Source organism: Anarrhichthys ocellatus, unplaced genomic scaffold (genome assembly GCF_004355925.1).
Source record: "Anarrhichthys ocellatus isolate YVR2014 unplaced genomic scaffold, GSC_Weel_1.0 scaffold4, whole genome shotgun sequence".
Lineage (NCBI taxonomy): Eukaryota > Metazoa > Chordata > Actinopteri > Perciformes > Anarhichadidae > Anarrhichthys > Anarrhichthys ocellatus.
Window position 1 is genome coordinate 7,753,932 of NW_022280034.1, and position 14,078 is coordinate 7,768,009.

Below are 14,078 nucleotides of genomic sequence, written 5' to 3' on the forward strand. Positions count from 1 at the left end.
TCGGAGTTGGAAATGGGAAGCGCCTCAGTCAAGTTAACCCCATTAATAAAAGAGCACCACTTCCTTTAAAAATAAGATCACAACAGAAGGGATTGAACAGAACTACTCAAAACGTTGTTTGTATTTTCAATTCAAATCGTATAAACACATTTCCTATAATGGTATGCAATCTTTTTAGTGTATGACTATGTTTAAGTAGATTAGTATGACTAGATCCGTGTTTTCTGGGTTTTTAAATTGCCCATTTTTCGCTTTTATTTTGAAAGGAAAGTTGCCTATTCGGTTGGGTTCTTCGGCACAGCCGCACACACAGCAGAGAGGTCCGCCTCCCTGGACCAGCAGCGTATCTGAGCCGTAAAGTATCCTGAGAGCCCCCAAAGTTTTAGCTTTTCCATTAATGCCGTGAAAATGTCAAGATTCAGAAAACGATGCACAAAACGTCCGAACTCCATCCACATCTTTTGATTGGATTTCTTTCATAGTTGAAGACATCTCAATAGACCTATAATAAATTATATATAAATTAAATTAAAATTAAAAATAAGAGAAGACAAAAATAGATGTAATGATCCCAAACTATTGAGGGCAAAACAACTGCTGAAAACTATTTTGACCTATATAGAATCCGCTATATTACGCTACAGAACACGTAATTGTCATATCATAAACCCCTATAGAAGATTCTCATTCCCAACTATTGGACTTAAGTTTATAAATCTCATCTAATGCTCCTTTACTAATCACATTTGCACGAGTGAGTATTCAACAACACCAGAACAAATAAGACAACAATGCACAAGCGGTCACTTTTACGCACGTATATTATTCCTGTGCCAAACAAAGAAACAGTGACAGCTGTAGATCTACACTGAGAAACCCGAGACAGTAATTCTGAAAGGCCCAATCCCGGAATTCCCTGAGACCCCTAAGCACTTCAGCAGACCACCACACAGACACGTAACCAACAGGCGCAGACAGAAGAAGCGGACTAATATGTGGGATATTATCTTATCATGGTTGCATTTTGCGTAAAAGGAGACGCGTTGTTGACGTTGCTATGGTTGACCTGTGTTCTTATGACAGCCGCGCAATATGAAAACTACAATTTCAGAAATGTCCCCACAGAGGAGCTCATGCCCCTTACAACTGCGTATGGATTGGCTTTGGACCGTTAAGCAGCAGAAAACTGGACTGAATCTATCGAATATTTGGAAAACTCAAGGCAATGTTATAACTGGCTCCTATATTTGACTGTAAACGTGTAGCATTCTTGCCAGTTATAGGACACAATAAAGAAAATATTTATTCTATACATCACTAGTCTTCCAAACAACAGCTGGGGAAAGTCTGTGCTTTACTCCCAGTTGAATGACCTGCAGAGGGCCGTCCCGTGTGCCTACACATACCTCCAGAAGAACCCTGCGGACCAGGAGATGCACCAGCTGATGGAGGAGTACAAGAGCCAGTACAACCTGAGCGGCTACCTCACCGACCACGAAGGACAGCCATATGAGGTGAGGACACCCTAGCGTCTGTCCTTCACAATACTTTCTCTGTATAATACACATAATACTGGAGAGTTACACTGCTTAACACTATATCAGCAACAAAGGTTTTCCCAACTGATTTTCCGAAGCGAAAAAAATGGATGAATCATGTAATTTCTAGGCCTCCTTCCTGAGAGGAGTGAAACTCAGCAATTCAGGTGAGTACAGCAGCAGCGTTGAACAGATGGAGGAAGCTCTGAGGCTCTACCTCCATGAGTATGATCTCTGTCAGGCAGACTGCGAAGGGATCAATCGACTTTCACCACACTGCGACTTCTATGCAGTCCTAGCAGGTTGGTATGCCGTTTTTTAAAAATGGTATCAAATGAACAGAAAACAATACCGAGGACTCAAAAAATTAAAAACAAAATCGGATATAAAATGAGATCTTTCTGAAGGAATTGGAAGGAAAACATCGTACTTTTACTCGGGCTGCCCCAGTCGATGAGTCAGCTAATCGGTCGTTGTGGTCTTAGTGGATGTAGTTTTCTGTAGACTCTTACTCATTTTGTAATGCTTTCTCGTGCTGAATGAGGACTTTTACTTTTGATATCTTAATATATTTTGCTAATGATACTTCTGTATTTTTACTTAATTACGGTTTTGAATGCAGGACTTGTAAAAGCTTATTTTTTTCATTAATGTATTGGTACTTTATGTATTGGGTCTGAATACTTCCACCACTGTCTCTGATTTTATTTTGTGACTCTTACTAAATAATAAATAATCTCTGCTCTGCTTTTCCAGAAGTGTATGTTGGCGCATTACACTGTAAGCTGAAGTGTGAAGAAAACTTGATGCCGAATGTTGGTGGTTATTTTGTGGAAAAATTTGTGGCCACTATGTACCACTATCTCCAGTATGCCTATTATAAGTGTAAGTGTACAACTGCAACTGCGCTTTCCTTCACTGTTCTTAAATGATAGTCAACACTCATCTGTTCATCTGCTGGTTTTTTTCCTCCGACCAGTGAACGACGGCCGCCGTGCGTTGCCTTGTGCTTACAGCTACTTCCTGTTTGAACCAGAGGACCAGGTCATGAAGCAGAACCTGCAGTACTATAAAGTCTACAGTGAGCAGTGGGGCCTTCAGCACGACCACTTCACACCCAGGATGGTGAGAGGAAACATCACATACCGCATTTGACAAAAATTAATCTGTGTACGGTGTCTGCTGAAAGCCACTAATCCCTGTTTAATGTGTCAATGTTTAAACAGGAGGCTCTAAGACACTACAACCATGCTGTCACTCTAAAGCAGATGCTGACATCTGCAGAGAAGTACTTAAAGTTAAATGATGAGGTAAGATTAAATTAAAAACTACAGCATATTTTCTTAACAGACACCTGTGATATTTTTCCAAAAATTAGGAAGAAAAAACATTGAGGCTTCTTAGCTGCTGTTCTCCAGTAACTTTATGTGGGATGTTTGTTTGCAACTTGTATAAAACATTTATGGAAAACTTTCAAAAGCACCTCTAAGAGTAAATGTCATCTTAAATAATTTTGGGTTTCTTTCTTTAGGATTTTTTTGGATCAGAGGAAGCTGCACTTTTTTCCTCCGAGTCTCCCGATGTTGAGTTTGAAGGGATGGGAGACTACGAGGAGTCCATCTATGCTGAGTGGAGACAGCCGAAGGGCAAAGGAGACGCTGCGGAGTCAAATGTCTGAAGAGAGCTGAGAGTGAGAATTTAATAGAACGGTAGATCTGAAGAATGTCAGTGATTAAATCAGTCAGTAATATCAGAGACGGTGACAAGAAAGAGCAGGTCTTTCATGTCCTCTTCTGTCCTATGTTAGAATTATTCTCATTTGTATCCATCTAATCTTAGTTTTTTAAGAAATAAAAGAGTCAATAAAAGCTGTTTTCACTTTTTTTTTTTTTTTTCCTCCAAGTACCTTAGGGTTTGACAAAACATTTTATTAGCTTGACTAAAATACAGTTTATTACCATATAGATAAGTGAAAAATTGTGTTGCGCTCCTGGATTGCTGTTTTTAATACTTCTTATGGCAAACTAAGCATGAATATAGTTTGTACTTCTATGAAAATACTTTCGTTGTTAATACTGTGAGAGGCACAGATAAACAGATCTCATTACAGTCCTCAACAAACCCTGTAGAAACATCCCCGAGGTCCAGCAAATATTTAACAATATTTACAAATACATCCTGATAAGTAGGAAGAACTACACGACAGTTAAAGTTAACTCTTCTTCACCGGGTTTCTCACCGACTCAGACAACAAACATCCTGCAAAAGTACTTCGTTAAAACAGGATTTACACAACAGACACATGGTCACTGTTATTCATATACGATTTAATATATATTTCAATATACAATAATATGAGTATTTACATTATAGGCTAAGCTAATACTGGTAACCTTCCTGTGGGAATAAACAATGTTGACTTCCCTGTGTGAATGGTGAGTCCAACTACAATGTGTGATCACAAACAGTGGCGGTAAACACAGTGTGACCTGAGCTTTCAGCCAAGTCTGTCCTTGAGTTTTCGATTTTATACAGCGTGCATACGGCAGAGTTTTAGTACGATTAAAGGGCTACCCACTGACATTTAAACTCTGAGAAAATGAACTGCTGTTTAAAGTCAAAATAAGTTTAGCATTTAGCCTTCAAAAATCAATTTCCATGACTAACTGCACTCATTTTAGTCAGTAAGGAATGTCGTTAGGACCTTTTTTTTTTAAAAATTGTGTCTAATTTCAGAAGCAGAGAAAATGTCAACGTATTCCTTTAATGCTATTGTAAGTTTACCGGCAGTGTAACTTGGATCATCTGTTGTGGCACCTCTGCGATTACGCAGTTCCTTATTGTTATTTAGTGAAACAAATACCCCCTTTACACCAACAGCATTAAAACGCTTTTTGGGTGATTCGATCTCACTGTGGTCACAGGAAATGCATATTAATACTGGGGAATTTAATCAGATCTAGATATGAGACACATTTTAATGCAAGGTGTAAAGGGGTCTTTGTACATAATAACCACAATAAACCTGATTTAAGATTCTCCGAAGTCCAGAGGGGATAGACGGAGAGTGATGCACATGGAAGCAGCAGAATAAGACTCTTTTTTTTCTATGGGCGAACATGTTTCTGATATTATTCATGAAATGTACATATTTATTGCTTATTGATCTGGTCAGTCAGAATTAAATTATCTAACGGCATTTAGAGATAAAGCATATTTTTTTCATTTCTAGTTTTACCTCGGCAGCTTGACTGAGCTCATAGAAGCCAGATTATAATATGGAGTGAGATCCTGTGTTAAATCAAATTTTTGGAAATCTGGGAGCTATTTAATAATTTTGCAGCTTGAAAATCTCTTAGAGGCATGTATGAAACATACAACACTCGCATATCTTTCTCCGTGACCCAAATGATCATTCATCCCACAATTGTGGAAAACCAGAGGAGCTCAAACTTCACTAAACTGCAAAGATTCAAATCTTCTCTATGGAATTAAAACTTCAAAATGAGCAGTTTTATGCTGAGAGGCAGGAAGAGTCTTCTCTCTCCAGACTTGTGCTTTCATTCAGAGCGGCAGTGAGTCACTGCTGTCTTAACGAGTCAACCTTATGATACACTTTGTACATCAGCACCCATGTTCAGCATATTGGCTGTATATAGATTACATATTATACAGCGGGATAAAACATTTGGCGTTTACATGTGCAACTGTCTGAAGTAAAAAGTACTTTGATATCATCGGCACAGAGACACAACTAGCTTCCTTGCAGGCCTGAACTTCATTAATGCATATTATGTAGAAGCATTGATTTAGGATGGACTACTGTTTGATAATGAACGGCAGCATAAGAGAAAGTATGGCTATTACCGTGGAATGTAAAGGCCTAGCACACAAAATAACCCTCATCTAGACTGATAAAATGTCAACATTCACTATTTTGTTATTTTCATACACTTCTACTGCAGTTAAAGTCACACCACTGAGAGGAGGTGGTGGTGTTCTCCACAAGGTTAAATATCTTTGAAAACAGAAGACTTCCCAAAAAAGTCCAGACTAGAAGTAGTACATTACTTAAAGGGGTAAAACACAATAACAGTCGATATGGCAGAATATCAGCTGTAACCAGTGGAAGGGGAAATCTAACCGAAAAAAGTTCAGTAAACGCACTTCAGTTAAGGGCTGTGTGTGTCTGTGTGTCCTGGAAATGTTGTAAATAAAAAGTGAGCATGACACCAAAGCGAACATTTGGAACCAGAAAACTCCTGACAGTCTTTCAGATCTGATGGCAACTTCCATACTGCAGTTAAACAAAGAGTAATCAGGCTTCCCAGGAGGAGAATACCAAAGGAGACAGCTTTCATGAAATCAGAAAAGGAAACAGAAGTGGAAGATATCTTTGTCTTGTATCCTCAGAGCGGACTGGACACCGGTGTAAGGAAGACAGGACAGCGAAGAGACACAACTCAAACTCACGAAGATCTGGAAAGAGAAGAGGAATGAAGTAGGGAAAGAAGATGAGGGGAAGATAAAAGGAGGAGGGGTAAGAGAAAGACAAACATTGAGGAATCTGAGAGAACCGACAGGAAAGCAAAGATGAATTAAAACATGGAAAAGACTGATTGGAATTGCAACTGGAACTTCATTTAATTACTTGTTTGGTCAGCTAAACATCAGAAAACAGTTAAAAATCCCCATCACCATTCCCTATAGCACAAGGTGACATCTTCAAATGTCTTGTTTTGACTGTCAAAAACCAAAGACGTTCAATTTACTGTAAGGAAATTCTCACTTTTTAGAGCCTGGAACCATAAAATGTTTGAAATTTTGCACGAATAGTCAAATTATCAAAATAGCTGTTGAAAATTTTCTGTTGACTGACTTAACAATTCATCGACTAATCGTTGCAGCTGTAATGCAGATAGATCATAAAATAATAACAAAAAATAACCAAAAACAAAAACTTAAAAGAGGAGTTCAATTTTATTATTGAAAGTCTTACAAAGTCGACACTGCAGCTATATTCTAGAAGTGGCAGCCAAGTTAGTGAGGGGACATGCAGTACAAATAATAATAAAGCAAACTACGATTTAGGAGTTAGCGATGTTTCCTAATACTAAAACTGCATTACGTTTTGTGTATTGTAAAGGCCCATATATGGAAGAAGACTGCAAATATTATAAATACTGCGGTATGTGGCTATGTGGCATTGGTTCATGCTATATACTCGTCCCTATACAAATAAATATTAGATAAATGTGTGAAAGATGAAAAATAAGGCCGTAAAATCAGATGAAATTTGTGTGGGCTTAGAAATATCTTTAAAGCTGCTCAGCTGATAAAGAAGCAGAGGATTCCATTAAAACAAATGGCATTATGTTTTACATAATGAACAGTGATTGATGACTCTGATAACGTTTTAAGATCAGGACTGAAAGGTGGGGTCGTACCTTCCTCTTCGGATGTTTCTGGAATCGCAGTGAGGCAGGAACAAGATGGAGGGAGCAGACAAAACAGACAGTGAAGTAGAAAGACAGGTAAGACTATCAACTTTTTCATATGCGCAAAGAAGCAGAGTGAAAGCAGAAAAACATGCAACGAACACAAGGCCTTAAAAGCAAAGCATTAAAGAGGCATTTAAAGTTTCTTTTATCTTTTGTTATCAAGGACGTCTGAAGCATCTATCCAGGCAGATTTGAAATATTCCATACAAATAAATCATGAGATTACGGGAAAAGTCTACAGTCGTAGAGAAGCATTTTAGTTTCTTTGCATCCTGCAGGCATGAGGCAAGACGGCATTTTAGAGTGTGCAAACTAACTGCAGAAAAAAGATTCAGTCGTGCGGAGAGGAACATGGAAAGAGTTTGTTATTTGGGATTGTTGGAAACCTACATAGCTTTAAAGCAGTTTTCACTCCGTGTTTTTGATGAATCAATTATAATCATTGAGTCTATGAAATATCCAGAAATAATGAGTAATATCTCACAGACCAAAGTGACGTCCGTCCCAAACCCAAAAGATATTCAAATCACAATGAGGGCGACATGCTGACGTCTTCACCATGGGGTCTTGTTCGTCTGACTGACCCTAAAATATATACTTTACTATCGTAGAAAACCAAGAAATCCAGAAACTATTTACATTTGAAAACGTGAGCCAATTTTGCCTAAAAAAACACTCAAAATGATGAATCTATTTCTGTCAATTGATTGTTGATTATTTGACAGACTGTTTCAGCACTTGTCTAGTATTCAGCTCATTATATATAAATGTAGCTTCTACAGCCCACATAAAGTCTTACAGATTTGAGCAAATTAGAATAAATATCATACATATTGCAAAGTGGTGAAGCTCCTGCCATTCATCTCATGCCATCAAAGAGCTTACTAGCGATGACAAATGACTAATGAGGGTTTGTAAGTATGATCATTAACGCTCTCCTTCTCTAACAAAACCCACAGACGGAAACCCATCTACCGCACGTCCACCAGCATCAATAATAAACCCACATGGTCTCTGGTTGAGAGTATGGATCAGACAACAAGCAGAGGAGCATTCAGCAGCGAGCCGCAAGCATGTGTGTTAGCTGACAGAGGAACACAGCAGGCACACACACAGATGGAGAGATGCCAGAGCTCTTACTTAAATCCCCAGCCAGTGCCCCCCAGGACTATCGCTGCCACCAGAATTGCACCAGCAACCGAGCCTATTATGATGTTCGTGCCACTGGGACCTGTTGGAGTGAACGAGTCAACCAGTGGGGGGGGGGGAAGAGAGTGCCAAAAGTGGTTATATTATGTTGTATCTCTGTTGACTGTAAAGCATCAAAAAGTGATGTTCAATGTGACCCAAAACACTTTCAGCCAACATGAAAAAGTAGAAGAACATGTTATGATAACTGCTATCAAGTTTGAATTGTGATTTGACTCCTTGGTGTTAAGATATCCTTCCTCCTCCATGTCCTACACCATTTATTTATATACTCTCTCTAAAGAAGAGATTTGAATTGTTCTTGAATGAAGATGAAAGCTTTCAAACCATTCTGTATGAACAACTTGTACTTGTTTTGTGTATATTTCTATGTCATAGCAGGTTATTTTAGTGAGGAACAACTGAAACTGTTCCGCCTGTTGAACGGACTATGTGGAGCTAACTGCTCAGTGTAGTTACCTCTGTGTTTCTCTAGGTCTGCCGGTGTGGGGTTGAGGATCGGGTCAACCACACTACAGTCCTTCCCAGTGTAGTCCGGATCACAGATGCACCTTATCTCGTTGCTGCAAGTCTGTGAAACAAAAAAGACAAAATAATGAGTGGAAGCGTCAATATCTTTTCTCGTTTACTACCCACAAACCTTCGTTTCCAGCGCAGTGACACACTCACCCCGTGGTCGGAGCAGATGTGTGAGGACGAGGAGCCCGGGCAGGTGCTCAGGTTGAAGGTGGTGACAGGGAGGCAGCGACGCTCAAAACACATCATGTTTGGCCCACATGGTGTCCCATCCTCCACATAGCCCATATCCAAGCCGTCATCCAGCACTGCATGGCCGCCCCTGTAGGTCAGATGGTCACATATAACCATCACTCATTTGTTTGTTACAGACTGATGGTACCAATTAATCAGGATTGATTGTTCTTCCTAGATCAGTGCTTTCTCCTCTTTTTTGAATGTAGCGAATACAAATTATATTAGGCAGCCTACTGTAATTGTTTAATCCTTCAAATTGCTGTTTAAACAAACCAAGCAGCCCAAGAAAAGCTGCCTTACCTGCAGTCCAGGTATCTGTTCTGATGGTGGATGGTCAGACTGGTGAGCCTCCCCTGAAGTTCACCAAACCTCGGCCTATCTGTCACATTGGTGCACAGCAGTAAACCGCACAGGACATCCCTGATGGAGATGAAAGAAACAATTTAATAATGACAAAAACTCAACTAATATGAGATTTAATAAAGCAAAAAAACAAGTGTATGTATCAATATGTATTTAATGAAGCCAATGCTGTTCTCTCACTGCTTGTTGCACTGCACCCATCCCTGACCACTGGAGTCCGGACCACAGTTTCCTTTCTCTGTGCCCTCAGAATTCAGCTTTTCATAGCAGAACCTGTCGGCTGAGTCTGAGAAGAGAGAACAGAGTCTTTAACTTGTACGACAACCAACGGCCTTGCTTTAATGGAAGCTCTTCTCGGAAAATATAGAAGATTCTAAATGTGAGCCATGACATTTTAACCATCAAAGGGCCATGGATCATTTAGAAATCAAGCTCAATATCCAATCCAAACCTACTGTAGCCCCACAGCGTCCTGCACTGGCCGTCTCTGGTCTTACAACGACCTCCATAACACCGACCCTGAGGAAAGAAGATATGTTCTATTAAATGCAACAACCTGAAGCAGTAACAAACATTTAGCAACTCGCATGACTTTACCTGTCCAGCACCACACATGTAGCCATCCAGTTTGTGGACGTTATGAGGACACTGAAAGAGAGAGAATATTATCTGTCCGTTCATCATGGTGGGGGGTTTCAGATGTCAGATGTCTAAATTCTTTAGGCATGTATTTTACCTGGCTGGAGTCTCCCATGCAGGTCTCAGGGATGTCACAGTCGTTAACAGTTTCACGGCACGTCACCCCTCTCAGCTCGTACTGTCACAAACACCCACAGAAGAAGATGGAAGGGAAAAAAGAAAGACATGAGGGGGGTGGAACTGAGCAGGTGGGAGGATGAATAGTCCATCGGGGCCTTGAGACACGGCAACAAACACTCCGGTTAAAGTGCTGTATCAAAGCAGCTCACCTTGCAGTCCCTGCAGCAGAGCCCGTTGCTGCACATGGCATTGTGGGTAAGGGTGCACTTCTTACAGCAGTTGGCTCCACTCCGTGCACAGTCCTATGGGTAAGAGATGTTCATAGCACATCTGTAGATCACGAGTATCAAGGTTTTTTGAACTCACATAACTGACTACACTTACAATCCAACCACAATCTGACAAACTGCAAAGACAGAGGGGTTGTAAGCTAAATATTGTCCCCAGTTTAGCTGTCTGAACAGAGAGAAGCATTTCCTTTGAAAGATTTCAAGAAAATGTATTTAAACTGTAGGCTCTCCTTCCATTAAAGATCATAAGTGCAGCACCATTTAAACTGAAATGTTCTGAACAGATTGGATAAAGATATGACAGTCGTTACTGTAAGTATTGGCTTTTCAAACTAGGCTTAAGGCTGAATTAAACCAATGGGATAAAATCAGTCCTAATACTCTTTGTGTATACGACAAGCAATATAAAAGTAGTTAATTCAAATGTGCTCACCACGAGTGTTCCACAGTCACATTCCTCTCCCAGCTCCACAAATCCATTCCCACACTCTGGTTGGTCAAACAACTGCAGGAGAAGAAACATAAGCAGGGCAACTATAGAGTAAAACAATGCATACAACAACAACACAGAACAGACAATGAAAATACATTCAAAGCAATTTAACTTTGGTAAGAACAATATAGGATGATGACCGACCATCTCTCACCTTGCTGGGCTTGTTGAAGAGACAGCTGCCTCCTCCCTGTTGAAGGAATCGCAGGTACTCGTCTATGCTGCAGCGAGAGAACTTCCTGGGCAGGTAGTAACTAATTAGGACAAAAAAAGAGAAACAGAAATCTCTCATTGCCATTTGTTGGCAACATTTGCAATATTGCTAAAGCCTTAAAAAGTCTGAATAAATATGAAAACCTGCCAACCAAAAATGCTGTTCATATTTTACACAGATGAAGTTTGGTACTTTTACAAGCTGCATTTCATACTCATCCTAAAAAATAAAAGAAATGACACAACTTGTCGGTTAAATATGACAAAATAAATATGATGAGGTGTGAAATATGTCCGTCTTTGTTGCCACAGACTCCTGTTTTACTTGAGAAGTATTGCTTAGTGTGCTACAGGTGACTGATTAATTGATTCTAAATTAAAAGGTGCATACCCTGTGTCCTCCATGATACAGCCCAGCCATGGGTCTGGACACCTGCAGTCTCCTGGACACACACACACACACACACACAATATTTCTGTTGCCAAGACAGTTGATGACTACAAACAAAAAACGTTTTTTAGCAACTCTGTGATCTCACTGCTTGAGGGAGCTGTTAGTGCAGCAGTTTTCTTTTCATCTGAGATAAATGTAATACAATCAGCACATTCTCCGTGGAAAGTCAAAGGAGTGCTGTATAAAAGCTTTGCACTCTTTGAGTTTGTAAAAGACAGACTTTTAGATATAACAGCAATTAAATTTAGAATGTTATCTGAAACAACCTGAAGATGCCTTGCTCAAATACGTGAATACTGCAGGAAGGAATGTACGGCTAAAACCATTATCTAAAGTAACACGGTTGTATGGCAAATTGCCTTTTTAAGTCTCTGCGTTTCTGAATCATGTCAAGAGAGATTGTCCTCCCGTGACTCTGTGTCAGATCTCAACCGATATCTGCAATGAATGTTAGTCTCACCTGCAGCCAGTCGCTCTTTGTTTCTCAGCATGCCAATGTTCTGGCCAAGGCTTTGACTCAATGTGATGGCCATGGGGCCCACGCTGCCATACTGAAGACACACACATAAATCAAGTTAATGAGAATGACTAATTACTTCTGTAAATATCCATTTTCATGAAGTTCATTGGACAAACACAATGATTTGTTGCTAATCTCTCTAATCGAATCTAAGTAAGGGACACAAGTCTCACCTCATTGATGCCTCCACCTCTGGTGGCTGAGCAGATGCCCCCAATGTAGGCTGCCTCACTGCGGCTGCTCATGAACGTCCTTCCACTGTGGTGAAGACAGAGAAACTTAATAATAGGTGCAGGAGGAGGAGGAGGAGGAGGAGGAAGACAGAGAAGAGAAACAAGAAAAGGAGGAGGAAGAAGACAGAGAAGAGAAACAAGAAAAGGAGGAAGAAGAAGAAGACAGAGAATAAGAAGAAGAGACAAAGAAGACAGAAAAGAAGATGAAGAAGACGATGAAGAAGACTACGAAGAAGACTGATAAAATGAAGAGTAAGACAGAGAAGAAGAAGACTGAGGAAGAGATAAAAACACGACCACTGACAACAATCAGGAGATTGAACTAACGAGAAGAGGTGAACGGCGTCGCAGCGTTCCTTGATGCTCTCCTTCCTGTACTTCATGAAGTCGCGCAAGGTGAGCAAAGCGTCGTCACCCACGGATATCCTGTTTTCAGAAGACCAGGTTTCCATGGCCACCAGGACGATGCGAGTGTTGAGCTGCTCCTTGTAGATCTGGAAACATCAAAAGGAGAAAACGCATTCGGAAAATGTATCTCTTGACAGTTACTTACCATCATCCCTCAGAACAATTGAAGCAATGACCGATTAGAACACATTACAACAGAAAGGATTGAAAGAACAATAAATAATAATTAAGTTTAAATTAAAGAATAAACATGTGTGAAAGTGAATAACATAGTAATCAGAAGTGTCCTCTTAGCCCTATTTCTCTCCATCTATTGGGAGAAGAATGAAAAATAAACTACTAAATTAAAGTTTCCTGTTCGTGGAAAGAATTCAGATCCGAAGGGGTTAACTGGGAGATAAATATTGCAGATGATGGAGACAGTAGAATCCGTCTCTACTTTAGACGCGCGAGTGGGAGACGGCAGGCAGCGGTCGATTGCCTTGGAAACCAGCATCACTGAGTTTGTCAGTGAAGGGTTTGCCATGCCGGTGCTATACATGGCCACATACACATAAACAGGTCATTATACAACACATCAAATGGACAGAATAAGAAATAGCCATTCAAATTAGTCATGTAAAATACCCTGTCAAATGATGGTGAGGATTCAATAGATGAAAGCAAATATTTGACATTTAAAGAAGATGGATAAAATTAAAACAGATGGTAAAACAGCTTGTTGGCAGCTGTCCAACTCAGGAAAGTTTCATCTGCAAGAGAATAAAGCTCCGAATTGTGGCAATTGCCTTTAGTAAGCTCAAGAGACTCCCTACAATAGATTCACTATGAAGGGGTGCCATGTTTAAAAAAAAAAAGATGACAGGAAGAGGGAGATCATAGTCAACTCCTCAACAGTGTTTCCACTCACCGCGTCGGCCATGTTCACCACCGCTTTGGCAAAGTTCTTTGTCTGAGTGGACGACCGACGAAGCTGCACGAACTAACAAGAGGAGAGAAACGTTACTGTGTTACCGCCTTTCATCTTTTTTCTGTGCCGTCTTATCAGCGGATTAAAATCCCTATTTTAATGAAAGTCACGCTCACTTCTTATTAAAGCCTTCATGCAGCACTTACAGAGATAAGGAAAAGAAAAAGCTTCACCCCTACCAGCTCATGGTCGTTGACCACCATCAGCTCGATGTACTTGGTCTCAGTCTGGACGGTGCGCTGGCCTCGCCGCACCTGGAGGGGGCAAAAGAAAGCCACACAGCCAGACCTTTGAGTCTGCTGTCATAATCACCTTCACACAGGACAAACACAGGACAAACACACACACACACACACACACACACACACACACAC

At 40.3% G+C, this 14,078-nt stretch overlaps 1 protein-coding gene across 3 annotated transcripts in view; it reads right to left on the reverse strand.

The window, feature by feature from the left end:
- Positions 1-3,847: 3,847 nt before the first annotated feature.
- The window catches only part of adam11 (ADAM metallopeptidase domain 11), a 22,332-nt gene continuing 12,101 nt past the window's right edge, over positions 3,848-14,078 (reverse strand). For 2 of the 3 annotated variants that reach the window (XM_031843707.1, XM_031843705.1), the window contains exons 9-26: positions 13,884-13,958; positions 13,645-13,716; positions 12,654-12,820; positions 12,267-12,351; positions 12,034-12,124; positions 11,511-11,562; positions 11,061-11,160; positions 10,847-10,918; positions 10,333-10,425; positions 10,101-10,181; positions 9,962-10,012; positions 9,820-9,883; positions 9,545-9,650; positions 9,302-9,421; positions 8,918-9,086; positions 8,708-8,819; positions 6,986-7,003; positions 3,848-6,017 (exon numbers count right to left, since the gene is read on the reverse strand). In XM_031843707.1, the coding sequence (XP_031699567.1) occupies positions 5,896-6,017; positions 6,986-7,003; positions 8,708-8,819; positions 8,918-9,086; positions 9,302-9,421; positions 9,545-9,650; positions 9,820-9,883; positions 9,962-10,012; positions 10,101-10,181; positions 10,333-10,425; positions 10,847-10,918; positions 11,061-11,160; positions 11,511-11,562; positions 12,034-12,124; positions 12,267-12,351; positions 12,654-12,820; positions 13,645-13,716; positions 13,884-13,958 (1,650 nt within the window). In that variant the 3' untranslated portion in view covers positions 3,848-5,895. Of the gene's footprint in view, positions 6,018-6,985; positions 7,004-8,179; positions 8,271-8,707; positions 8,820-8,917; positions 9,087-9,301; positions 9,422-9,544; positions 9,651-9,819; positions 9,884-9,961; positions 10,013-10,100; positions 10,182-10,332; positions 10,426-10,846; positions 10,919-11,060; positions 11,161-11,510; positions 11,563-12,033; positions 12,125-12,266; positions 12,352-12,653; positions 12,821-13,644; positions 13,717-13,883; positions 13,959-14,078 lie in introns of all 3 variants that reach the window. The other variant, XM_031843706.1, reaches the window with a different exon arrangement.